The sequence below is a fragment of the Falco peregrinus genome, chromosome 7, assembly GCF_023634155.1.
Source record: "Falco peregrinus isolate bFalPer1 chromosome 7, bFalPer1.pri, whole genome shotgun sequence".
Taxonomy (NCBI): domain Eukaryota; kingdom Metazoa; phylum Chordata; class Aves; order Falconiformes; family Falconidae; genus Falco; species Falco peregrinus.
The window spans coordinates 14,270,578-14,294,971 of NC_073727.1; the positions used below are offsets into that span (position 1 = coordinate 14,270,578).

The 24,394-nt window shown below is 46.2% G+C and overlaps 3 protein-coding genes across 6 annotated transcripts in view; 1 reads left to right on the forward strand and 2 right to left on the reverse strand.

The window, feature by feature from the left end:
• Positions 1-12,545, forward strand: part of PLA2G7 (phospholipase A2 group VII) — a 17,529-nt gene extending 4,984 nt beyond the window's left edge. Inside the window, exons 1-11 of one of the 3 annotated variants that reach the window (XM_027789170.2) lie at positions 1,757-1,942; positions 2,442-2,566; positions 4,731-4,881; positions 5,947-6,040; positions 6,587-6,655; positions 7,045-7,192; positions 8,890-9,003; positions 9,284-9,375; positions 9,825-9,998; positions 10,624-10,772; positions 11,114-12,545. In XM_027789170.2, the coding sequence (XP_027644971.2) occupies positions 1,891-1,942; positions 2,442-2,566; positions 4,731-4,881; positions 5,947-6,040; positions 6,587-6,655; positions 7,045-7,192; positions 8,890-9,003; positions 9,284-9,375; positions 9,825-9,998; positions 10,624-10,772; positions 11,114-11,217 (1,272 nt within the window). In that variant the 5' untranslated portion in view covers positions 1,757-1,890 and the 3' untranslated portion in view covers positions 11,218-12,545. Of the gene's footprint in view, positions 1-1,756; positions 1,943-2,131; positions 2,272-2,441; positions 2,567-4,730; positions 4,882-5,946; positions 6,041-6,586; positions 6,656-7,044; positions 7,193-8,889; positions 9,004-9,283; positions 9,376-9,824; positions 9,999-10,623; positions 10,773-11,113 lie in introns of those variants that run through there. The other 2 variants (XM_055809951.1, XM_055809950.1) reach the window with 2 other exon arrangements.
• On the reverse strand, positions 121-1,445 carry IMP3 (IMP U3 small nucleolar ribonucleoprotein 3). Its single transcript, XM_055809953.1, has one exon. It carries the CDS (start codon positions 1,402-1,404, stop codon positions 847-849), a length of 558 nt encoding a protein of 185 aa, XP_055665928.1. The 5' UTR covers positions 1,405-1,445; the 3' UTR covers positions 121-846.
• On the reverse strand, positions 12,440-24,165 carry TDRD6 (tudor domain containing 6). Of its 2 annotated transcripts, none has more exons than XM_055809948.1 (5): positions 17,544-24,165; positions 16,962-17,080; positions 15,801-15,890; positions 14,932-14,985; positions 12,440-13,314 (listed from the first exon to the last, which is right to left on the reverse strand). In XM_055809948.1, the coding sequence occupies exons 1-5, from the start codon at positions 24,139-24,141 to the stop codon at positions 13,201-13,203; spliced, it is 6,975 nt and encodes a 2,324-aa protein (XP_055665923.1). In that variant the 5' UTR covers positions 24,142-24,165; the 3' UTR covers positions 12,440-13,200. The 2 variants fall into 2 exon arrangements, with proteins under 2 accessions (XP_055665923.1, XP_013156058.2); XM_013300604.3 differs by having other exon boundaries at positions 14,932-14,989.
• Positions 24,166-24,394: the final 229 nt, after the last annotated feature.

The following is a 24,394-nucleotide window of genomic DNA, read 5'->3' on the forward strand; positions in this document are numbered from 1 at the left end:
ATTTGCAGTTATGGTTAGGAGAGCTTTCGCTCCAGTGCCTCCCCCAGTTAGATCCTGCACCCCCAATGATGCCCAATTGCCAGCTGCAACCCCATATCGCAAAGATAGAGTATCAATGACTTCACATGAAAATAAAGTAGGCTTTATTTCTTTTTTTTTGGCCTTTTTAAAATTCTGGGTTTGGCCAAAACTTTTACAGTTCCAGAAAAAGAAGCATTTGCCCTCCTTGTTTACTGCTGACCACAAACAATCCCTGCACTTCCCCCCATACACACATTCCTTGCCATCATGAGAAAACCCTTCCAGAAGCAGCTCCTCCGGTTACAGCGTGCCCGTCAGCTGAAGGCAGGGAGTTGGCAGGGCAGCCTCTTCGAAAAGCAGCCCCCAGGCTGCCAAACTCAATCCTAAAACAGCCGCACGGCCAGGCTTAAACCCCTTCCCGCAGCTATCATTAGCGGCCGAGCACTTCAACCCGACCACATCCTGTCCCGCCATCGGGCAGAGACCTTTCCAAGCGCTTGTGCTTTACAGGGATGCAAGTACAGTACAGCCAGGCCACGGGGCGTTTTCTCGGAGCGATGGATGCGGGAGGGAAGTTTTTCAATGTGGATGAGCGTGGCTGTCGGCCGGAGCAGCAGGGTCCCGGGGAGCGCGCAGGGCCCTCCCCCCCAGGGAGCGCATACGCCCGTCCTGGCTCCCCTTTTGGGTGCGTTTGCAGGGGGCGAGCATCGGCGGCCGGGGGAGGGGGCGAGCATCGGCGGGGGCACGGCTGTGGTCCTTCCTGGCGAGGGTTATTCCCAGGCGTGTCCCGAGGGGCAGAGCAGGGGCAGGGCAGGCAGCGCGTCCTCAGGCGGCCAGGTCGAAGTCGTCGCGCTCCTGGTTGTAGTCGAGCACCTTCTGGCGCAGGCGAGAGGCGTCCACCCAGGTGATGAAGTCCTCCACGGCGCGGGGGACGAGGAGCGCGGGGTCGGTCACCACCTCGGGCCCCACGCGGACGTGGCCCTGCTCCACGAAGGTGACGGCGTGCCGCAGGCTCTGCGCCATCCGCAGCTTGACCAGCAGGCAGGGCAGGCGGCGGCGGCAGAAGGCGGCGGCCGAGAGGCTCTCGCAGACGGCCAGCGACCGCCGGCTGCCCACCAGCCCCAGCCCGTAGAGCTTCTCCAGCAGCGCGGCGGCGCAGCGGGCGCGGAAGGCGGCGCTGGCCGGGCCCAGGTCGCGGAGGCGGCGGGCCAAGGCGCGCACGCTGCGGGCCAGCGCTTTATACTGCACGTAATCCTCCCGCCGGCCCAGCCGGTAGCGCCGCAGCGCCTTCACCTCGGCCAGGCTCCCCGCCGCCGCCTCCCAGCTCACCAGCTCCAGCCGCCGCAGCAGCTTCTGCTCGTGGTACTTCAGCTTCCGCACCATCTTGCCGCCCTCTGCCGCCGCCGCCGCCGGCCCTTTCCGGGGAGGGGCGGCCGCGCTCCGCCCCGCCGCTGCCCCGGCCTGGGAGGCCCGGCCGCCTCGCCCGGCCCGGCCCGGCCCGGCGGCGCCGCACCCGGCAGCGGGGCACAGCGGGCCCGCCGGGCTGCTTTCTGCCGCGGCGCTGGGACGGCCTCGGGCCTCCCCTAGGCCGCGGTGGGGCGGGGGGAGAAGGCCGGCAGATGCCCCCCCCCCGGCGGCTGCTGGAGAGCGGGGCTGGGGCTGCTGCTCACCGCTGAGGCCCGGCCGGGATCGCGGCGGCCCGCCCCGGCCCCTGCGCCCCGCCCGGCCCCGGGCGAGCCCAGCCCGGGGGAGTCGCCTCAGGCGGGGGCCGGGGGCGCTCGGGCCTCCCCAGAGCCTCTCCTGCGCGGGCAGCCCGTCCTCGCCTGTCCAGGCACCGACCCCAGCCTCGTCACTCCTCCTGAGGGGAAAATGGCAGCAGCGCTGGCTTCCTCCGTGCCGTCCTGCTCCTCCAGACGCCAAGGCCGGTTCTGTTTACCGAGGAGCTGCGGGATCTTGCCTCTGTGCCGTTGGCGTGAGGAGGAGCACCCGCGGCCATAGCCCGGCGGGGAGGGCACTGCCTTGGCCTCTGAAACTGGCCGCTCTTGGGCTGGCGCTTCCCCCTTGGTGCCCAAGGAGCGAGGCTGCTGCCGCTCTGCGCTGCGGCCCCCCGAGTGCCACCGTGACCCCCGAGTGCCACCACGGTATCCCCAGCCAAGCGCCTCGTCCAGGCCTTCCTGTCTGGGGCAGGGTGTGGGCTGATAGTGGGATTCAGGACACTGCTCCAAGGAAATCCCCCCTTAGGTTGGGCAGGTCAGGTTGGTGACTCGGGATTTCAGATTTCTGATTCTCATTAGCTTATACCAGCTTCACCCTTGAATTTCCTGCTCCTGAAATCTTCAGTGCGCTGGATTTTTTTCAGGGTGGGTGATCTGGGCACGCAGGCATGGTGGTCTCTTGATCTGCTTTGTGTTTTCCCCCAGGATTATCACTGAAGGCACCGATGGAAACAGGAAGCAGCAGCACCGAGAAGTTTTACAGGATCCCCGAAGGAAAGGGACCGCACTCGGTTGGATGTACGGACCTGATGACAGAAAATGCAGTTGAGGTAAAGTGCTCGGTTCTTCCTCCTTTGAATTTAAGCCACAATGTCAGTGAAACAACTTGCTGTAGTTGTACAGATGAGTCGGACTGGAGGTCTTGCCTGTGTGCAGGGGGGATGCTGCATGGCTGACACACTTCAGCTGTCTATCCACTCCGTCACAATGCAGGATGCATACGGGGTATTTACCAGATGGACGTAACCTGCAAGCCTTCCCCATGGCTACTTGCTCCCTCATCCTAACATCCTTGCCTTCTTGACTCTCCTACGCAAGATACTGTAGAGAAACTGTGTCCTCCCGGGACCTACAGGGTTCTTCCCATCCACCCTGTCCCTTCTGTGTTGGGCTTCTGGGAACACTCCACACACAATCTTTGTGACTGTAGCCATTCTCATCACAAAGATCCCAACTGGATTTGGCAGGGGTAGGTGATGAGGGTATTTGATGTTTCAGCTGCATGAGATGTTTTCTTGAAATTTTATCTATCCAAGAAAGAACAGGTCAGTTCTGCAAGCACTTAGTGCAGAGAGAAGCCACGATAAGAAGACAGGGACAGTAAATAGTCAGCTGAGGAGCTTGCTTATGGGTTTCCATTTCAAATCCCCTTGCTTTTTAATTTTCCTATGGGAATATGTCTGCATTTACACTGGTTTTACTCTGCAGACTAGCCAGGTATAGCGGAACTTGTGACCAGTTTGTAGTGATTATTTGTATGTTTTCCTTTCCTGAGCTTACTCTGTATTAGCACAAAGAAGCGCAGCCAATGTGTTTTTCGTAGGCAATCTGTGTAACTGCAGTTCTTTCAGGAACAGAAAATTAACCTCTTTCACTTTCTTGTAAGCAGTTAGTCACCAGGGGAAGTTCAGCAGGACCACTCTGAGATCAGATTAATATGATTACCAGCATGGGTGAAGGTTTCATGATTTATTCCTTGGTGGCCTTTGTGTCAAAGGTTGATTTAAGTTTGATGAGTAAATTGAAACAAGCTTCATTAAATAAGCTTTTTGGTACACCTTGCATGTGAAACTGATAAATCAGTGTTCAAGAAACCAGACTTTACTACAAAGCTTATGTTCTTTTTGGTCCTAGGCTTAACTTACTAAAACAAAAGCAACAAGTTTTAGTTGCTTGCTCCAACGAGCAAGACCGTAAATTTGAATAGTGTGTTGCAAATTCCTTTGCAAACCAGGAAGTAAGAATGCAAATTACACACAGTTCATCTACTGCGAGGTGTGCTTTAGGGTATGCAGTTGGTACATTGCTGCTGACTGCGTAGGAAAAATGCTGGCAAGGGGTATGGAGTGTCCATGTGAATGTGGAAGGCTTCAGTGGTTTCCTGGAACACCCGGAGTGCAGACAGTAAAAGAAGATTCAAACCAGTGGCAAGAAACAGAGGCAGATAAAACACAGGTTAACAAAATTCTGTTGAGAAAAATGGAGCACTACACACTTGTAAACATCTTGAGGAGGAGGAAGAACAATATATTGCACTTCTCTGCTGTGCAGCTGCCCAAGAGCTTTCTCGACCACTTCTCGCTTTGTTTAGCCAGGAGCACTATAGCTGCGTTGAGACCATATCCCTGACTCTACCTGCATCTCCTCACTGGACTACACTTCCAGAAACTAGTCTCAGGATTAAGTTTTGTCTTGCTAACCTAGTGGGAAAATACACTTCTAGGAGGGTGCTTTTTTCCCCCCTAGAAGGATGAAGGGGACACAGTCACCCCTGTTAAACTGATTGCCTTGCATTATCGTACCATTCCCCAAAGGAAGGCATAGTGAGGAAGACAGAAGGAAAGATCCAGCAAGACGCAGAAATGGAGCAAATAGGTAGTGGGTGTTGGTAATGAGTAACTTAACTAAACGGAGCATTTTGAATTAGCCATAGGCTAACTTAGAGAAGGTGACATGTATATCTACCTGGATGCCAACAGTAATGCTCCTTTAAATTCATTGCCGGGGCAAAAAGACAGTGACACAGGATTGGCATCAGAGCCTGTATAGGATAATAATTTTCTCATGAGGTTTCCTCTCAAGAGGAATTTCTCTTGAGCTGTCATTCTTGCATCTGAAGCCCTTGACGTAAATGTTTTTATCTTCCTTTTTATCTGCCTGATATTGATATAAACAAATATCAATCTTTTTTTCTCTCCCTCCTCCTAATCCCAGGGAAGCTTCTTGCGCCTGTATTATCCATCATGTGATGCCACAAATAGTGAAGAGGCGCCATGGATTCCAGATAAAGAGTACTATCAGGGACTGTCTGACTTCCTGAATATGTACCGAGTTGTAGGAGAAAGGCTTTTCCAGTACTATGTTGGTAAGACTGATTATGGTTTTATTCCTTGACAAGTGCAAGGGCATCATCTCTGTATGCAGGTTGCTGCCTCACTGCTCTGTGAGCAGTGTGTTACTGCTGCAGGACTTAAAAATAGTTTTTCCCCAGAAAGGATGTTTGTTTGGGATGGGTTTGTGTAGTAAGACTCGGTGCTGAATTTGACCCAGTTCTCAGGCAGACCAGCAGTCCCCCACTGCTGTTAATAGGAGTGTCTGGGCAGTTTGCTTTAGGAAGGGCTTGGGTAAATTGCACCTATGTGTCGGGATTTCAATCCCACAGGGAAAAGTGCAAATACACAAAGGTCGGATACATACTAAGGACTGAATACCAAGAAGACTTGCATGCCTGACTATTCCTGAAAATCTGTTCTCTTAACGTTTAAGAGATATGTAGGCATTGTGCTCAGCTGTGGATGGGAGGAGGAGAAGGAAAATATCTTCGGCCAAGTAGAAAGCATTTTCAGAATCAGGTCCATGTTTGTCTTCTGTATTTTAAGGATGAGATTTGGTCCTTTGTCTTTAGATGACCACTCTGAAATCAGTGGTCACCAGATTCTTGGGATCTCTCCCACAGGCACAAACGCTTTCTCTCATTTCAGTAATAATGACATGTCATAAGTAACTAAGGGTAATTTGCTAATCAAAGGGGTTTTTAACAAAAGGAATGATCTTGCTGTAACAGATTTGAGAATGTTTTGTCTGGTGAGAAAAAGAGTTAACCGTTAACCATGAGGTTGGAGATGGACCTCCTCAAGGCCAATGTTAAACCATAATCTCATGTTACTATGACAACTTTGTCTTTGTCTATGTAATGTACAGCTTCTTGCTACGGGACTGAGAGCATAACCATTTGCTTAAACCGGCCTTGAAGATGAGAATAAAAGGGCTGTGTTACTTGTTGGAATTTGCGAGCTTGGATGGAGCTGCGACTCCCTGGCCGCCCAGCGCACTGTTTTTGCTTTCCTGCCTTAATAACTAGTGAATTTATTTCGGACTCCAGTTATTTCAAATTCAACTATAACAGACATATGCTTCAATCTTTATCTAGGTTCAGTGACCTGTCCTGCAAAGTCAAATGCTGCTTTTAAGCCAGGAGAGAAATACCCACTCCTCATTTTTTCCCATGGACTTGGAGCTTTTCGGTAACTCTGAACTTTGTTGACAAACTATTTTCATCATCTATGGTGACAGTAGTCTCCAAGGATGGTTGTGAATAGATTTTCTGTAGGGGGTGAGATCCCCATGGAGTTGAAAGAGATTTGAAGAACAGGCTGCTGTGTATGAGTATGCCTCCACTGAAATCAACAGCAGTAAATCAAAGCAGGGTCGATGTACTTATTTGTGTTTTCTCTTGGTATTTTAGGGGTGAAGGTATTTACCAATCCATAAGCATGTTGTGAAGATCAGCTAGTTGGTTTCGGGATAGGTCTTTGAAGATGCAAAGTGTCATATGTGCTAATTTTTAAAAATCCGTGGCATTCTTCCTTCTGAATAGATAGTAAGACAAGGTTTTGTGAACAGGTTTTGGTGCCTGGCATACAAAAGCCTGCTTACTGGCTAGCAAATTCAAACACAAGAACTATTGAATGGGGGCTAGCACATACATAGTGTGGTCAGCACTTGAAAGGCAGTGTAATTGAGATAATTATGCATGCACATGTCTCACCAGAGTATGATTTTGACTGCAGGACCATCTATTCTGCTATCTGCATCGAGATGGCTTCTCAGGGCTTTATAGTGGCTGCTGTGGAGCACAGGTGTGTATACTGCACGTTTTTGAGTTCTGATGGAAAGAAACCTTCTCACGTTGTATAGAAAGCTATTTATTCTAAAGAAGAACTTAATCTAAAGGGAATTTGCTTAGGTAAACCCTTGAATAAGAAGTCCCAGTGTAGATATCATTTGTCATTCTTCAGGCATGCTATTTTTCCCCTCTTATTGTTAGAACCTGGAGAATATAAAGGAGGTGGGAGTTTTGGTGGAGTTACTGCATTATTTAGAAAGTCTATCTACACTCCGTTAGGATTGCAGCAGCACTGGTCGGTAGCTGGATCTCTTGAGATAAGTGAAATCTAAAACTTCTGGTGACTTCATCTCAAACCAAACAGAATACATCCCCAGAAGTAACCTTCTGTTGATATTACAGAGATGAATCTGCTTCAGCAACGTATTATTGTAAAAAAAAGTCCATTTCTGAACCACAGGAAGAGTCTACGTCAATCATGGAGAAGGAGTGGATCTACTATAGGAAACTAAAAACTGGAGAGGAAGAGCGTTGTTTGCGCCATAAGCAGGTACTCGTGCTAGGTCTGCGCTCTAGGAAGAGAGGCAGGAATGGTGTGTGTAGGGCTAACTAGCAGACTCGTTCCCTTTGGCCATGTCTGCAGTCTTCTGCCAAGACTCAGGGGATACGTAAAAATGCATCAAGTACCATGTCCCTGAAGATGGGAAGGCCAACAGCTTTCTTCACAGTGTAAACTGCTTTCTCAAGCAGTTACACTGTTGAGCTTAGTCAGCTGTTTCTCCCCTGATTCCACTCAACTTTCTGTTTCTTCCCTGTGTCTTCACACTTTTGCTGCCCAGCCCAGTCTTTAAGTTACACACAGTTGAATTCAAATGTTCGTGTGGCTTTAGACTTTGGCTTTTGTGTGCTGTTGGACAGCAAGATGTATCATGGCTGCTTTAAGGGGGATGTTTGCTTCGTCATCTCCAACACTCTTTGATGTGGTTTATAGCAATGTAAACAATGCAGGCTTCCTGATTACAAGCATCATCCACGCTAGGTGTGATGTGGCCATACTGAGGAGCTTCTCCAAGCGTAGACTTGACCTGTAAAATAGGGAGTGTTTTCTTCCAGCTATTGCGAACTCAGCCAGGGAGGTGTTGATCTCCCTGGGCCAAACAGCCAGCAGTACAAGTGTCATTTCCTGTGTGCCAACAACGTCCTACTTACAAGTCTCAATACGTATTGTCTGAGCTTGCAAGTAACCTCCACAAGCTATTGCCTGCAAATCTGACTAGCAGAGAAGTCGGGAGGTTGAGATTTATGTGAGATTTAGGGATGCATAGACATCTTGCTGGCTGCCTACACACTTCACATCCCAAGGACGCTATTTTTTTTTGGTTCTTTTTGAAGCTTTTACTGATGTATCAAAGTCAGAAGCACTTCTTACACTGAACAATGAGAACCTTTTATTTGCAATAGCTTTACTACAGTTTTCAAGATAGTGTGTATGTATAAAATGTTTCTTATTGGGATTTATCCATTGTAAAGACAGTTTCAAGGCTGTTGTGCAGGTGGGGCAAGTGACGTAATGACACTGGCTCATCAGAGTGAGCATGAGGAGGAGCAGTGAGTCAGCCTTCCTTGTGGTTGTGTTAAGCCTTTGCACATCCTAACAACCCCTTCTCTGAGCAGTGACAGGATGAAGGAGTTGAAGGCCTCTGGCACATGTTACAGGGGTTAATTCCTCTGTGTGCAGAGGCTCTACACAAGAGCTTCAATTGCTTGGACCTCCTAAAGTCCGTTTGTTGTTGGTCAGACCTTGTCAGAGCTGTTTTCCAGTTCCATTCTGCATTTTAAAATAGTTGTTACTGTATCAGACACTTAGGGGGAAAAATTATCAAACTGAGTCTTGTCTCAAGCAACAGGACAAGGGCCAACGGGCACAGACTGCAACACAGGCAGTTCTACCTGAATATGAGGAAGAACTTCTTTCCTCTGAGGGTGACAGAGCTCTGGGACAGGCTGCCCAGAGAGGCTGTGGAGTCTCCTTCTCTGGAGACATTCAAAACCTGCCTGGACGTGACTCTGTGCAGCCTGCTCTAGGGGAACCTGCTTTAGCAGAGGGTTGGACTAGATGATCTCCAGAGGTCCCTTCCAACCCTGGCCATGCTGTGACTCTGTGATTGTGTCCAAGGGGCTGGCAAGCCTAGTGATGGTCTGATAATTCCTTCCACTGCACTGCCCCCAACTTCTCTTTCTCCTCAGGTGCAGCAAAGAGCACAGGAGTGCATCAAAGCTCTCAATCTCATTCTTAACATCAATTCAGGAGAGGAAGTAATGAATGTGCTACATTCAAACTTTGACTGGAACAGCCTAAAGGTGAGTGAAAGGTGGTGACTGTGTTTTGTTAAACACCTAACAATGCTTCTGGTTTCCCTCTTCCATTTCTAAACTGGTTCCTGTAAACTGTTCTGAAGATCACACCATAGATCTGTGAAGATATTCTCAGGTTATCCCGAGCTGGATAGATAGTAATGGAGCTGAAATGATGCTCTACCTGCTTCACTAGGTTCTACTGCCAAACAATTATTCCCTTTTAAAAAAAAAAAAAAAAAGTTTGGGAAAGAAAGTCTTACAGCACCTGGATTTTTTTTGACAGGATTCTGTTGATACTAGCAGGATAGCTGTGATGGGACACTCTTTTGGTGGTGCTACAGTTATTGAGAGTCTCAGCAAAGAAATAAGATTCAGGTAAGTATGTAAAACAAGGCAGGAGACTTTTGGCACTTGAGAGGTCTGGAGCAGGGCACCTTGCCCAAGATCCCCCAACTACTAATAAGCTCTTGAAGAAAAGTTTTGTTTGGCATGTCTTGTTTTCTTAAGTCATGCTGCTTTCAATTGTGGGGATGTGGTGGAACATAATAGCTGTATCATATTGTATCATGATACCATGATACTGTGGGACGCTGCAGAAGCTCCTGTGCCCAGCTGTACCTGGCATTGGAGACCAACATGTGCAATAAAGGATTCATTCTCTTCTCCCAAAGTAGAAATAATTTTGAAACAAAATGATTCATTAACCTGTTTACCTGTTTAGTATCATAGTTTCTCTTTCCCGTGTCTCCTGCAGATCAAAGCATGCTGAGAACCTCCATACAAAGCTTTCTGCTTCTCTGACAATATCCGGTTATTTTTGACAGGTGTGGCATTGCCCTCGATGCATGGATGCTTCCTGTAGGTGATGATATTTACCAAAACAGTGTCCAGCAACCACTGCTGTTTATCAACTCTGAAAAATTCCAGTGGGCTGATAATATCATAAAGATGAAGAAGCTCAGCTCCAATGACACAAACAAGAAAATGATCACTATCAAGTAAGTGTCCAGGAGGCATCGTTTCTGTGGTTGAAGAGGAGTCTTTACTCCTTTGTTGGAGCTGTTCAGTTACATGTACCTGCAGAGAGTCACTGCTTCCTCATGGCCCAGGTTTTCCCTGCGTGTTTAAATTAGCAATATGTCCCCCACAGTGGAGTCAAAGATCTCTCTCAAAGCAGCCCGTAACCCTAAATATAAGATACTCCAAGGTGTGCCTTCCTACCCTGGGGCACAAATTTTGCTCTGGGCCTCATGCATCATCTGTGTTTGAACACTTTACATAGTGCATAAACGCACCTGGAAGCCTCACCTAGTGAAACCGTGTACAGGGGAGCAGATGGCTCTGTAATCCACCTCAGAGCAGAGAGACAACGTTTTGCCAAGCCTACTCTTTTTTCCCATTGCAGTTATAGTGACTTACATTAAGCATGCACAAAACTGCCCTTTAGGACAGAATTTACTGCTAATCGTGCATGTTCATGAGAGTAATCTGTTTTATCTTCTTCTGCTAAAGAAGACAGCATAAGGTGCATGACTGTCTTTGAATAAGTCTGTGCAACCTGTGGCATCTTTTAACCAGACAACTGCATTCTTAAAACCCTGTTGATAATTTTTCTATTTGCAGGGGATCAGTACATCAGAGCTTTCCTGACTTTACCTTTGTGAGCGGAGAAATAATTGGAAGATTTTTCAAATTAAAAGGAGAAATAGATCCAAATGAAGCTATTGATATAAGCAATCATGCTTCATTAGCCTTTCTGCAGAAACATTTAAGTAAGTATCTGTTTACCTCAAAGTATGACGTTAATGAATACTTAATTCCTATGAAGCTTTTTATATATCCATTTGGTTTAGAACAAGATCAAAAGTGTCAGAAAAGTCTGAGTGGAAAAAACAAGTCAGACTTTTTCTAGAGGTTTGTTGGTTACTTTTGTAATCCAAGCAACTCAGAGGAACTTCGTGGGAGTTTTGTTCTGCTATGTAAAAACCTGGAGCGTCCTTTTTCCCTCCTTAAAACATCATCCTGCCCCTACTTTGCCAAGTTGATTTAATTTTTCAGTGTAGCTGATTACTTAACTTACTAACACTTGGGTTTTCTTTCCCACATTTTATAGGTCTTAAGAAAGATTTCGATAAGTGGGATTCTCTTGTGGATGGCATAGGACCCAATGTTATTCCTGGTACCAATATTGACTTATCTCCAGCTGAACCTGAATAAGGACTACAAAGCAGTACTGAGAATGTCACAGACTTGAGGACACTAATGCTGGCCAGACATGGCTCAGACACATGATAGCATTGGCCACCTACACAGCTTTTGGGGTGTGGAACAAAGAAAAGGCATTAGGTTATGTTATCATGAAAATGTGGAGAGGTTTTCATTCAAATGAGTTCATGGGATTATCTGAAATACTGCAACAGGGTAACTACTGCTTTATAGGCAACTGGGGAGAAATCACTTTGTGGCAATTGAAACGTGCTTTCTGGTTTTGACTGAAAATCAAGTTTGCAGAGAGGTTAAGCTTCAAGGAATTCAACTAAAGCAGGGGTCCTCAAACTACGGTCCACGGGCTGGATACGGCCCCCGGTATTTACAGAACCCCCCCTGCCCCACCAGGGGTTAGGGGGGGAAACCAAGCAGCCGCAGATGACTGCCTGCCACTGCATCTGTGCGCCGTCCCCCTGGTTAAACAGTTTGAGGACCCCTGAACTACAGTTCTACTTACCAAGCTTTAAGTCAGTTTGCATGCAGCAAGCCTTTTTTTTGCAGTGTAAGAAAAAAATTAATCTTTGTTATTGAACTGTTTAGTATTTCAGCTGTGCTCTGACAACATTTGAGAGGCGGAGGAGGCTTTTGCTCCTTCTAGTCAGAGAGGTGCCAGTGGAAGAAAAACTGTCCTTAAAATAAGAGTGAAAGTAAGAGCTAAAAAGGTGTTTGTTCAGACACAGGACTTCTCCTATGAACTTAATCCACTTACATTTCAGATCTGTGTTTACTGCCATAGTCAGAGGGTGTTTCCATTCCAAAAGCTGCTGAAACTGTCACTCTTACAGCAACTGTAATTCCCTTTAGGCAAAGCTCTAAGCAGTGCCTCTCTTGTTGATCTCTGTCATACTGTTATAGGTGAAAGTATAAGAGAGGCATATGTAAGCACTGCCTGATCATCTTGCTGTCTCTCATAGTTGTAACAGTCTCCAGACACTTGTCTTTGTCCAGGTACTAGCATTGCTGTCTGTATCTGTCTGTAGAAACAGTTGACTGTGGTTGGCTAAAGGCAGCTCTGATTTTTAGAGCTGAACTCTTTGAAGCTGCCACATGGAAGAGAGACTTCTAAATGACTAAACCTTGCAAAAGGGGAATCATTTCTAACAGTAGCCTGTTGGTTGCAAAATCAGGTTAGCTGATTTTGCAACTGAAGCAAGCACAACATGCAAAGCTGTTAACAGTGTAATTAACTATTTATATAATCTGTGATCTTAACATGAGATTGCAACAACATCTAAGACATGTTTTCAGAATTTCATTAAATTCTCTCCAGCCTACCACCATGTAGTATAATGTGTCTTTGTTAAGGGAATAAACATGTAAGTGTTCCTCTTACTGAGTAAGCACTAACACTTCAGATACCTTGTCAGAGATCTCTGGTTCCTAAGTCTTTATGGTAGTATGAAAAATCCATAGCCCCTGAAGAGGAGGAAGCCACTATGGTATACAGGAGCATGGAATGGGACTACAAAATAGAAACCCCTTTTCAACAGAGGAGGAGAATAGAAGGTAAGTTGGAGCTATTTTAAGGAAGTTCTTGCCCCACTGTACACATGCAGCAGCAAAACCATTCTACTCGACCTGCTTCATAATTATAGGAAATGCTTGGTATCTCATTAGTGGGGTTAAGGCCATGTCAGAAATGCAAGTTTTATTTTGTACACAACTGTGGGATGCTTCAAAGCATTCACCATAACTCATGGTGCTCTGAGAGCTGTTAGGGTCAAAACAGAACCAGTAACTGCAGAACGTGCATAGCTACATCTAACTGCAGTAGTACAGTCAAAGAAAAGAGTCTTAGCATGCATCCAGCATTTGGGCTTACATATAGGGAAAGAACACAAGTCATATACAAAAGACAAAGCTTGGGCTGTCATATACTGATCTATTCCAGCTCCTCCTTCCATTGATTTTAACACCACCAAATACAAGACTTCAAGCCAAATGGTGCTTGGTTGGCTTTGTGTTCTGAGCATGTAACTTGGTTTCAGAAATGCTGGCAGACACAAGGATCTTCAGAATTAGCTGAACTGCAGCTGCTCTGCTTTTCTACAGGGAATAAAAATAGATTAGACCCATCAAAATGTTTCTATAGCTGTTAATGCTTTTATACATGTTTAAAGGCATAGCTCTACAAGGCTTCAAACTAGTGTCATCAAACATATTGGACCGTATGAAAAGACTACACTTAGGCAAAGTTATCGTACAAAGACAACGCAGTTGAAACAAGAGTACTGCCCAAGAAGGTGAAGCAAGAAGTGCTCCCAGATTTCAGTTAGGAGTTCAAGCCACTCCATCCCTCAGCAGGTTTAGCATAAGCCACTGCAGGAGGTTTTGCATCCTGTGGGTCAGGTACTTTCTATTCAAACTGCCTTTCCAGTCAGCAGCCCATGTGTGCAGCAAGATCCAGTTTTGTGCCACATGGTTGCATGTTGTTAGCTCACCTTTTCTGTGCTGTTGCTGAGAGGGTGCATAAACTAATACCATGCAAAGTATTTAAGAAACACAAAGAGTGGACAAATCTGGACAATAATAATTAGCAACCAAAGAGGAGAAAAAAACCACCCTATAATGATGTGGTAAAAACTGTAAAAGTATCATCAAAACCAGAAACAGCAAGATCAAGAATAATCCTGCACTTGAGTGATACAATTGAGGAAGGATTTGTAGATTCACTAGTTTAACATTTTGAACACATTCTTTTAAGTACTTCTTTGCCTAACAGGTAACTAGATCAGTGTGACAGACTTCATTATTTGTTACCCATAAACCAGTCAGCTTTCTGTACAGTTGTGCCAAAACACAATTAACAATTAAATCTGTGAAAACACAAACACCATCTCTACCTAAGCGTAGTTCAGTCTCTTATCAGGCAACTACTGGTCAAACACTGGAACAAGTTGCCCAGAGAGGTTCTGGCATCTCTGTCCTTGGACAGATTCCAGACCTGGGAGGAAGGCCCTAAGCAACCTCATCTCGTTGACCCGGCTTTGAGCACCTCCAAAGGTCCCTTTCAACCAGAACTACTCTATGATTCCATAGATTATGAAAATAGTATAATCACAAAGAAACAAAGAACCTGTATACTATTTTCTTTGGTACACAGAACAGGAGTTCACCAGTAACACTTCAAAAATGTCAAGTAACAATACAGATGTAGGTGCACTGTTCACAGACTAGCCTTACAACAACTCAGGTGGTATTAGCATGGGTTTACATTCATGGAGCAAGATCCATGTAAGGTATCGAGGCATTCAAATTCAAAACGACAATGTTTAGTAGAGTCTGCCTAGCAGTTCCTTACCTTGCCTCAGAAATGCGAGCAAGATTTGCATGTTAGTGGCCAATGCTCAAAACCCTACCAAAACCTGTAACTTAGGTGTACCACCCCAACTTGCCCAAGAGGCTCAATCCACTAGGTTGAATAAATACTAAACTGATTCCTAATCAAGACAGGGTAGCAGCTTTCATTTCATGTATTCACCATTAAACTGACAGTACCTAAACTAATGATACTATGAAAAATCACAAGAACAGTATTAGAGTAAATACATAAGCTCAAAAGAAGTATTTCAACTGTATTCTCTAAAATATTTTCTAGAAGATTCAGAAAGCATCCAAACACTGAGTATACAACCTTCTTTGGGAGGTTTAAGGTGATCTTACCTTCAAGTAAGGACTCCTCTGGTAAGGACTGCAAGTTTTCTGTTGCAGGGGGTACTGCCTAAACAAGAGGGGATTCTGTTAGGAAGCTGGCACTTATAATGTAACAGTCTAGTCATAGAGGAAGCCCCTCAGTGGAACATCAGCACTGCTGGACCCCTATTTACCACTGTTTCCCCCTCCCTTTTAACCCACTACAGAAGTCTTCTACCCACTTTTCACTTTGATATCAAAACTGCCGTGAAAAATTAACTTGAAATTCCTTCTGTTATTGTCAGTATCATGGCTGGCAACCCGAGTTTTAGGTTCCAGACTAAGTTTTTCATTTGTTGGTACTTAATGAAGAACACTGGTGAAAACCTTCCTATCATTTCCTAATGACCTTGTAATAGCAGCATTTTGTCATTTACCAGTCAGTTACATGCTCTATTAGCACGATCTGTCAAAAGCTGCATATTGGCATTGTTCTATGGTTCCCAATTAATAGCAGTCTTCCATTAACGTCTCTTCCTTCAAGCTGTTTTCATGGATCTGTTTCCAGACTGAATTCAGTTCTCAGGCCAAATGGCTGGCAGTTTATATAAATCTATACAAATAGTTAATATAACTAGTTTACATATCAGCTATATAATAGATTAACACAAACTTCTAGAGTCTCCATAAAGATCCATTACAGAAGGAAGGACAAGATGATGTCTTAAAGAAAAAGACTGTGCTTCTAGCAGTTGGCATGGATGCACAGATTAACGCTACTTTACCTTTCTGTTCTCTTGGTGACACAGGAAGAATCACAACTAAACTCAGAGGACCCTTTCTGAAAAAAAAACCCACCATAGTACTGTTCTGCCCAGTGCACCACCACACTGCCGTACCTCAGATGATCCGCAAGGCCAGTCAGGAATACCACTCCAGACATTCTCAGGATCCACCATCTCCTCATTGCCACTGGAGAGATTCAAGACCTGTACAGACAGAGCCAAATCCCATCTAGTATGGCAGCAGATCCTGAGAACGCACTCAGCAAGTAAGACACAGTAGTAGGAAAAGCCAGCTGATGACTGTACTTTGAGAAGGCTTTCAGTCTAGGTCTTGCAAGGAAGAGCAAGTTAGCCTCTAATAAGGCTGAGTATCACTACCAAATCTGCTCAAGGCTCTCCTGGGCTTCTAATCTAATTATGATGAGAGAGGAAGGTTGGAAAACACCTACTAGATCAGAACTGGTAGGAAACTGATGAATAGGGGTATCACTACATATCTGACACTCATCTAAATACAGCTGATGTGAGCTTTAGATACCCAAGGAATCTACTAGCAAAAGAGCTGGCTTCCGTGATCTCAGGCATTCAATCTTCCAAAAAGATTGAATGCCAAGAAGTTACTTATATTAAATGATCTTTTGGACTTGCAACCTTAAATTATGACTTAAAGTACAAAGCCTGTGCGTATGTGTACACACACACACTCCCCCCAAACTGGAGGAAAACTTCTCATTTATCCCATAGCTTAACAGTAGAATAAGGCAGCCCATTAGATTATAATCTTTAACTCCCACCAATCACTAATTCAATACACGTTTCACTGAAGTAGGAATAGCTGTGTATTTGTTACTAATTACAGTGTAATTTAAGTGTCTTCCCAAGTTTCTACTGTTCTAGCACCAGTTCCTCAAAACATCAGTAAAACAGCATCCAGTCTCATGATCATTTAATAGTAACGCAGCTTCACAGCAGAGCATTAACTTGCAGGCTAGACAGGTGCTCACATGTGTGGTTCCATCTCAAACGGGAGTCAGACCCTTCAGTCTTCCCCGTGAAGGCAGGGGGAATAAGATGTGAAGGGAAGATCAAGTGTTGACATACAGCATCCACTCAGTTTGAGACACTGCTGTCTCTTTGCAAGTACTACAGAATTGGCCTTTGCAATACTAAATCTGAAATTCTGTAACAAATTCTGTACAATATTCAAAGTTTGGAGAAAGCCCAAAGAAGGGCCACACTGAAAGAATGCAGAAAGAGTATTCAAACCATGCTTACCTTGGTACCTTTTTCAGACCCCTCCAAAATGACAGCCTTGCACCATTTTGGAGAGCTCCACACCACACATTTGGAACCAACAGCAAAGCCCTCCAGATGACGAGCGTACTCATTGTGTTCTACAAAAATGATGACATATCGATGAAGGGGGGGGGGGGGGTGTGACCCACACAAAAAAATTCCCACAAAACACAAAAACCACCCCTCCGAAAACTTCACATCCCTCGCAACCCCGCTCCCATACTCTCCTGCCCCCTCTCCAAATTACTTTTATTTAATAAATCTTTGAAATTTTAAAATCTGTCATCCTGAACAGTCTTGCATATTCATTTCAAGTTCAGAAATAATTTCTAATCATAGAATCATTAAAATCTCAAAGTAAGATTAGTTTATGTTAGACTGTCATATTATCCCCAAGATAACTACACTTAGTGTGACATCCTTAACTCATCATAGCATACGGATATTAACATTAATATAGTAACTTATTAGGGAATAAAAGTTAAGTTTCTACAAGAAAGCTATTCTCACGTTTGAATGTGCACAACATATTATCTAACTCTTTAAAATCAGATACTCTACCTGCACCGCACTCAGCCGAGATATCATTTTGCTTATCTTCTGCTTCTTCATCCCCAGGCTTACAGTCTGAAGACTGCACACGTGCATTTCCACGTTCTTTAATTAAGTCAGTCAAGCCTTGTTTCAGCCATTCTTCCACAGAACAGTCATCTTTCTTCTTCTGCCACTCCTTGTGTTTCTCAACTTTGCAGTCACAGGATTTTACGGTGCAAACAGGCTGCTGACGCACTATGTTTTTTTGAAGAAATGGAGATTGACTTCCACGATTTGTAGAACTTTGCAGTGCAGTGTGTTCCAGCAACCCTAATGATGATGACTCCTCATCCTCCTGAGATGACTTCTCATCAGGCTGCACCAGTTCCAGCAGCCACTCAGTTGCAGCACCTAGCATCGACAGTATGTCACCGAGCCTCCGGTGCAGTTGTTTCTCACATCTACCACCAGAAGACAGCCTTAGGGGAAGAGACTCTATGTCCATCCAGTCTTCTTTTATAGCTTCTGCTTTATGGATTCTAGACAAATTCAATTCCAGTTTCTTCACCTTCTCTCCCAAAGAAAGCTGAACATCAGACTGAGTCAACGCTACTGTCTTCTCTCCACTGCTAACTGAAGGCATTAAGTTCTCCCTCTCATTAAGTGATGGTAAGACTTCAGAAAATTTCAGAGCTGCCAACTCCCCTGTCTCCTCACTCACAACTGGCAGCTCAAACGATGCCTGTTCCAATGACTTCTCTCTTGCTTTGCTGCCCGAAGCTGTCTGCATTTCAAGGGATTCTGCTTCCAGAGCTTCCTTAGTTTCTACACTAGAGGAGGACTGCACTGGAAGCATCTCTAGCTCCTGTACGAACTCTCTCAGATCATCATACAAAGAGTGCATTTGTAATCGATCCCGTTCTACTAATGTCCCTGTTTCATCACTTGAAGAGCACTGTACCTGCAGCACTGGCAGTTTTTCCAGTTCTTCTTGTTTGCTTCCTAGGGAAAGACTGGCTGCTGAAGCACTGCCTGTCAGTTCTGCTTTCAGCTCAGCATCCTCTTGAAACAGTACTTTGGATAATTCTTGTTCCGCAGCTTTCACTTCACTCCCCAAAATACAAAGACTGCAGCTTCTCACTGGTTCTAGTAACACGTTGTTATCACTCTCTCCTTCAGACAGAGATCTCCCTCTATCAAAATTGATTTGATTCTCAGCTGTTTCACACCCATCACCAGCCTTCCCAGACAGACACTCAACAGCTCCCACTGACCCATTTGCTTCTACAGTGTTTAAATACTCAGAAGTTACACCCAGGCAAGGTTCAGAACACAGTAAAGCACTTGCACTTTCTTCTTGAGCTGATCCACAAACAGCAGTAGCTTCTCTTTCAAGAAAAAGACCCATATCACTCTTTGGACATCTGTTTTCCTTTAAGAAGTTCTCAAGGTTTGAGAATGCATTGGCACATGTTCCTTTATTAGCCTTCCAGAAAGGCTTCATCTCTTCATTAATACTCTTACCAGAAGCTTCCAGCTTGACAACACACAGAGGGATTTCAGAAGCTTTATCTTCCTGAGTTTCTATTACTTCAACTTCTAATAAAAGGTCTTTGGTCATATCATAAAACTTCTTTTCTGCTTCACTAAGCCATGAGCCCTCTGAGGAACTGAAACCTGACAGGCAGCAAGCAAATGCTTGATTAGGGACTTTGAGCAATTCACATGGAATCTGTCTGACCACCTCTATGCTAACAGCTTCCTCACTTCCATAATCCACATGCCTAACAACTATGTTGTCACATTTTACACTACTAACTTTAGCTCTGTAGAACTGTCCATCTTGACTATATTTTGCTAGACAAATATCACCACTTTTAAGACAAGATCTACAGTCATTCAAAGAGTTTAGTCCAAGGTTTTCAGCTTCCTCTATTTTCTGCTCTATGTAGCGCATATCTTCGGTATCAGCACTCTGACTCCAAAAGTATTCTGGACCACTTACCACTGTGACATAGACTTTTATGGTCTGACCTGCCTCTGGAAACTTCCAGGTAAATGATTTACAATCACTTACACAGGAAATTTCATTTTGTGCCTGAGGAGGCGAAGGTTCACACACGGTTATCACACCACTGTTCTCTCTTCTTTCAAGTATTTCCATTGAACAAGATCTTTCCCTACTTGCAAGATTTTCATCAGCTAAATCCACTGTTATTAGACCTTGATGGTCACTGAGAATAACTTCCCACTTATCCTGTACCTTCTCTACAAATTCACAGGTTAGCAGAACTTCGCTTGTTCTCTTGGTGAAGTAAAGCACTGCTTTCTCTGTCCAGTCAGTGTTTTTAAGTCCACCTAGGAAGCAATGAATACTTATTGCTGGAATAGATGACAAGTCTTCAGGGAGTCTGTGTGCTTCATCAACATTAATTACCGAAGTATTACCGTAATCAATATATTGTATACTTATCAAATTGTCAGAAGTCTTCTCTTTTACTACAGCTCGATACAACAGGCTGTCTTCTGAATAAACAGCACTGATTAAGTCTCCTGCTTGGAAAAGTTGTCCACAAGTGTTCTTTGCTTGTGTCCTGCTGTTTAAGCTTTCTGAAATGCTATTAAGCTGAGCCTCGTCACTTTCTAGTTGAACATAAAAATCCAGCGGATCATTTACATGAGACACATACACTAACACTTTAAGAGCTGGCACTATCTTCTGTTGCAGTAGGTCAGATGCATCTGTCAGTGTTACACATCCGCCTTCAGCATCAGATTTAATACTTGACTGTGTATCCATCTGGGCAGAGAGCAGAGACTCCTCCCCCACTTTACTTAAAGCAGCATCCTTCTGACTGCTAAGCATTTCATCAGATTCTAGTAATCCAGCTGCCAAATCTCCCTTCTTAGCAGGCTGGAAAAGGTTTACATCTTCGAAGAGCTTTTTGCTACTCTTCCCTCCTCCCTGGGCATCAGATCTCCATTTGTTTCCTTCAAGAGGTCTACCATTTAAAGGTGACTCTGCAGTCTCATTCCTCTCATTCACATCTGTATTTCTAAAGCATGATGCTTCATTTTCTACCTGCCTACACAGTCCTGTATCATTTACTAAGCCAAACTCCTCCTTCAGTTTTGCACTGATGACAGTATCACCATCAAACAGCTCAATCAACAGTTTACCATTGGGTTCCTTTGCTATTACCGTTGCTTTTAATTGCTTTTCTAGGACAGCTTGTTTAAACCATGTTGTAGCTTCTTTGGGAACACAAGGTATATCAGATAAGGAACACTTTATGGCCTGCACTGGCAACAGCACAATATCACAAGCATCACTGGGTAAAGGAAGCAGATGATCTTTCTCTATTGTCTCTGCATTTCCAAAATCCACAAAGAAGACTTCTGTATTAGGTTTGGTTTTCATAATTACTCCCCTGTACCAGTGATTGTCAGTATACATTGCTAGACACAAGCTCCCAGACTTTTGCAAGGTTTCTAAGCTGGTCAGTGTTTTACTTAGGCAACTGATGTTATCAGCAAGCTGTGCTAAGACACCTGCACACCTTTCAAGTTGGCAGTAAAATGTCCATGGATCCTCAACATGTGTAATATAAACATCTTCCTCACTCCCAACTTTTATATTGTGCCCAGAATAATAGTAAGAGTGAAGCTGAACTGAGGATACCAGAGGCTTTTGAGGGGATAAGCCTCTGGCCACACCTCTCTCTGTCAGAAACTGGCAAGCACTCTGAAAAGGTGTCCTTAGATCTACAATGTTAAACAGCTCTGTATTGTTTATGGAAGCCAAGGCAAATATTGTACACTTCAGTTCAGAGTACCATAACGAAGTATCAACAAACTCCTCAAAAGCCTGAATCGCTTCTTCATCCCAAGCAAAAGGATCCTGACCATTTGGTTGGATTAAGTTGTAAAGGCTGCACCTGAAAGCCTGAGCCTCTAACCTAAGAAACCGTTCATCAGCTAAGCGGAGGTCTGTTAGAGAGACCAGCTCTCTGTTGCCATAGTCAACATATATGACTTCGACTTTTCCTGCAGAAGGAACTTCACTAATAACTGAAGCCCTGTACCACTTCTTATCCCTCGAGTACTGGGCTAAACATACGGAATTTGGCCAAGCACGTGGGTGGGACAGATTTTTACAATACTCCTGAATTTCAGCCATTAATACCTGAAGGTCACGGCAATTTCTAAACTGACACCAAAAACAACTAGGATTTTCAACATATGACACAACAACATTAACTGTACTGCCCACTTCTATATGACATCCGTAAGGGGAACCTGCCTTCATTTCTACATCACTCTGTCTCCAAGAGATGGGCAGGTTTTCCTTGGCCTCATACTTAGGAGCAGGAAGAGATTCACTACTTTCAGAACTGTGAACGGCTGCAACAGGGTGCTCCCTGACTATGGGAGCCATAGAAGGATTAAGTGCTCTATCACTTCTCTTTAGGCCAGACTCTTCTCTGAGCCTCTTCTCTGCAATTCTTTGCGTTTCCTCCCCAGCAGATGCTAGGGAAGAGGCCTGGCTCACAGCCTTATCAGATGGCTTCTGGCAAGTCTTGGGTATTTCACCCCTCTGGTATTCAGCGTACCCTCCCTGGGCCAGGAGTTTACTTACACTTTTCTCTCCTAACTGTGACTGGACAAAAATTTCAACCATGTATTTGTCACCCTGCACACTCAAAAAATGAACCTTTAGTCCTTTGTTCAGTACAGTCTCTCTGAATGCAGACACAGATTCTTTACTCCAGCTCCCTCTCAGAGAGGGGACACCTGCCAAACAACACCTGAGAGCTAAAGCAGGTAGTTCCTTGAACTGAGGGAGCAGCTCCTTTACCACACAAGGATCTACAGTTTCTGTATTGCCCCTGTCCACCAGGTGTACTTCCACCCCACTGTGCAGCACCTTGGTGATCACTGCTCGATAGAAGACACCTTCTTTCCCACTAGCACAACAAAAGGATCCAGGCTGTAGGTCCCACCCAGCACTATCTTCCTTGCTGACATGGGAGTAAAAATTCCACATGTGCTGCCTCAGCTGCCTGAAGAGCTGGCGATGCTCATAGAGCTGCAGCCAGAACTCTGAGGGGTCTCGGAGGTGGGAGACCTGCACATCATGGAATGCACCCAAATTCAGAAGCACACCACTTACAGGAACAGAGGCCAAATCTCTGTGCGTTAAAGCAACAGGTGATCCTGGTGGCAATTTTGGTTCTTCTACTTCCAGCTGCTCCTGAGCCTCAGTCTGGCTGACCTGCACACGGCTGCTGACTAGGCAGTGAGCCCGCACCCCAAAGAAATTGTTCAAGTTGACACCGTTTTCTCCATACAGATTCACATAATAGAGATGCTCAATGGAGTTAAAGGCTTCAATGTGAGCACTCACTCCTTTGCCTAGCACCAATGCTTTCAGCTCATCGATCTGCAATGGGGACCAGCCACAGCCCCCATCTGAGATACCCTGAAGAGCACACGCGTAGGTCACCACAGGCATGCGAAAACACTCGACAGGCAAATGGCGCAGGTTAGCTCTGGTCACAGTCTCCTTCCTGCCACAGTCCACAAAGATCACCAGAGCCACTTGCTGGTTCTGCCCCCCAGCCATAAGCTCCAGCAGGAGCGCACGGTACCACTGGCCATCTGTGCCCCGGGCAGCACACGGTGAGCCCACTTTGGGTAGTAAATCCTGCCCCCACCGGTCATAAATGTGGCACATGGTATCAGAAAGGCAACGGATCTCCTGGGACAGGCTCTGCAACTGGCAGTAGATGTGGTGGGGGTCAGCAACATGGGTCACTAGGACAGGCTCTGTCACACCTAACTGAAGCTGCGGGTAAAAGTAATCCAAGGCAGGCCACAGAGGCCGATACACATGCAAAACATTGAGAAGTTGCGGCACCACTGAAAAGACATGGGAACGTGCCGGAGGCTGCAGCCTAAGTTGGCTCCTTAAGTTGCTGTAAGACAGACAGTGCCTGAGCACCTGGCAGAACCAGCTGGGAGCTACCTGCCTGGCCAGGCCCAGGCACTGCATCTGGCTCACCAGCTGGGGCAGCTCCAGCACTATGACCTGCGGCATCACCACCTCCTGCACCAGGCCAGCCACCTCCTTGCCATGCAGGTGGCTGAGGAACTCCATAGCTTCCACCGCCCAGCTGGAGACAGGCATGTCCCCGCAGGCCGCCCCCTGGGGGCCTCCTGAGGGCACCACGTTGGCCACAACACAGCCCAGCACCGCGGGCCGCAGCTGGAACAGCTCCCGGTGGCCCCTCGCCAGGTAATCGGCGGACGCGGGCATCGTGCAGCCCTCATCGAGCAGGAACACGCGGTAGTCGCGGCCGCAGCGACTCACCACAGAGCAGCGGTACCAGACCCCCACCACCTCCACCAGGCCCAGGTCGCCAACGCGCAGCTCGACCCCACCAGCCGCCAGCCGCGGCCCAGCCACCGCCTGCAGCTCACGGTGGAGGCGGCCATACTCAGCACTGCGCTCGGCTGGCAGCCCCCACAGGCGCACGACGGGCACCTCCGGGCGCAGGCCCACAGTGCAGACCCGAAGGGACACGGTGGAGCCGGGGCTGAGCATCCCCGGCCCGGAGCTCATCGCGGCCTCTCCTTACCCCCTCACGCCCCGCCCTCACCCCCCGCACGATGCTCAGCAACTGCCCACCGCTGCCCCCCCTCTCGGCCTCATATAGCACGCACCGCCCACGTGACCCGCGGGTGTACCGTTACGCGGCCGCCCAAGTGGGCGAGTCCATTTTTCATCACCGCGGGGGGTGGGAAAGGGGGCACAGGAGGGCGCGGAGCGGACTAAATCACTGGGCTACTCCTGCTACAGGCAGACTGCTCGGAGG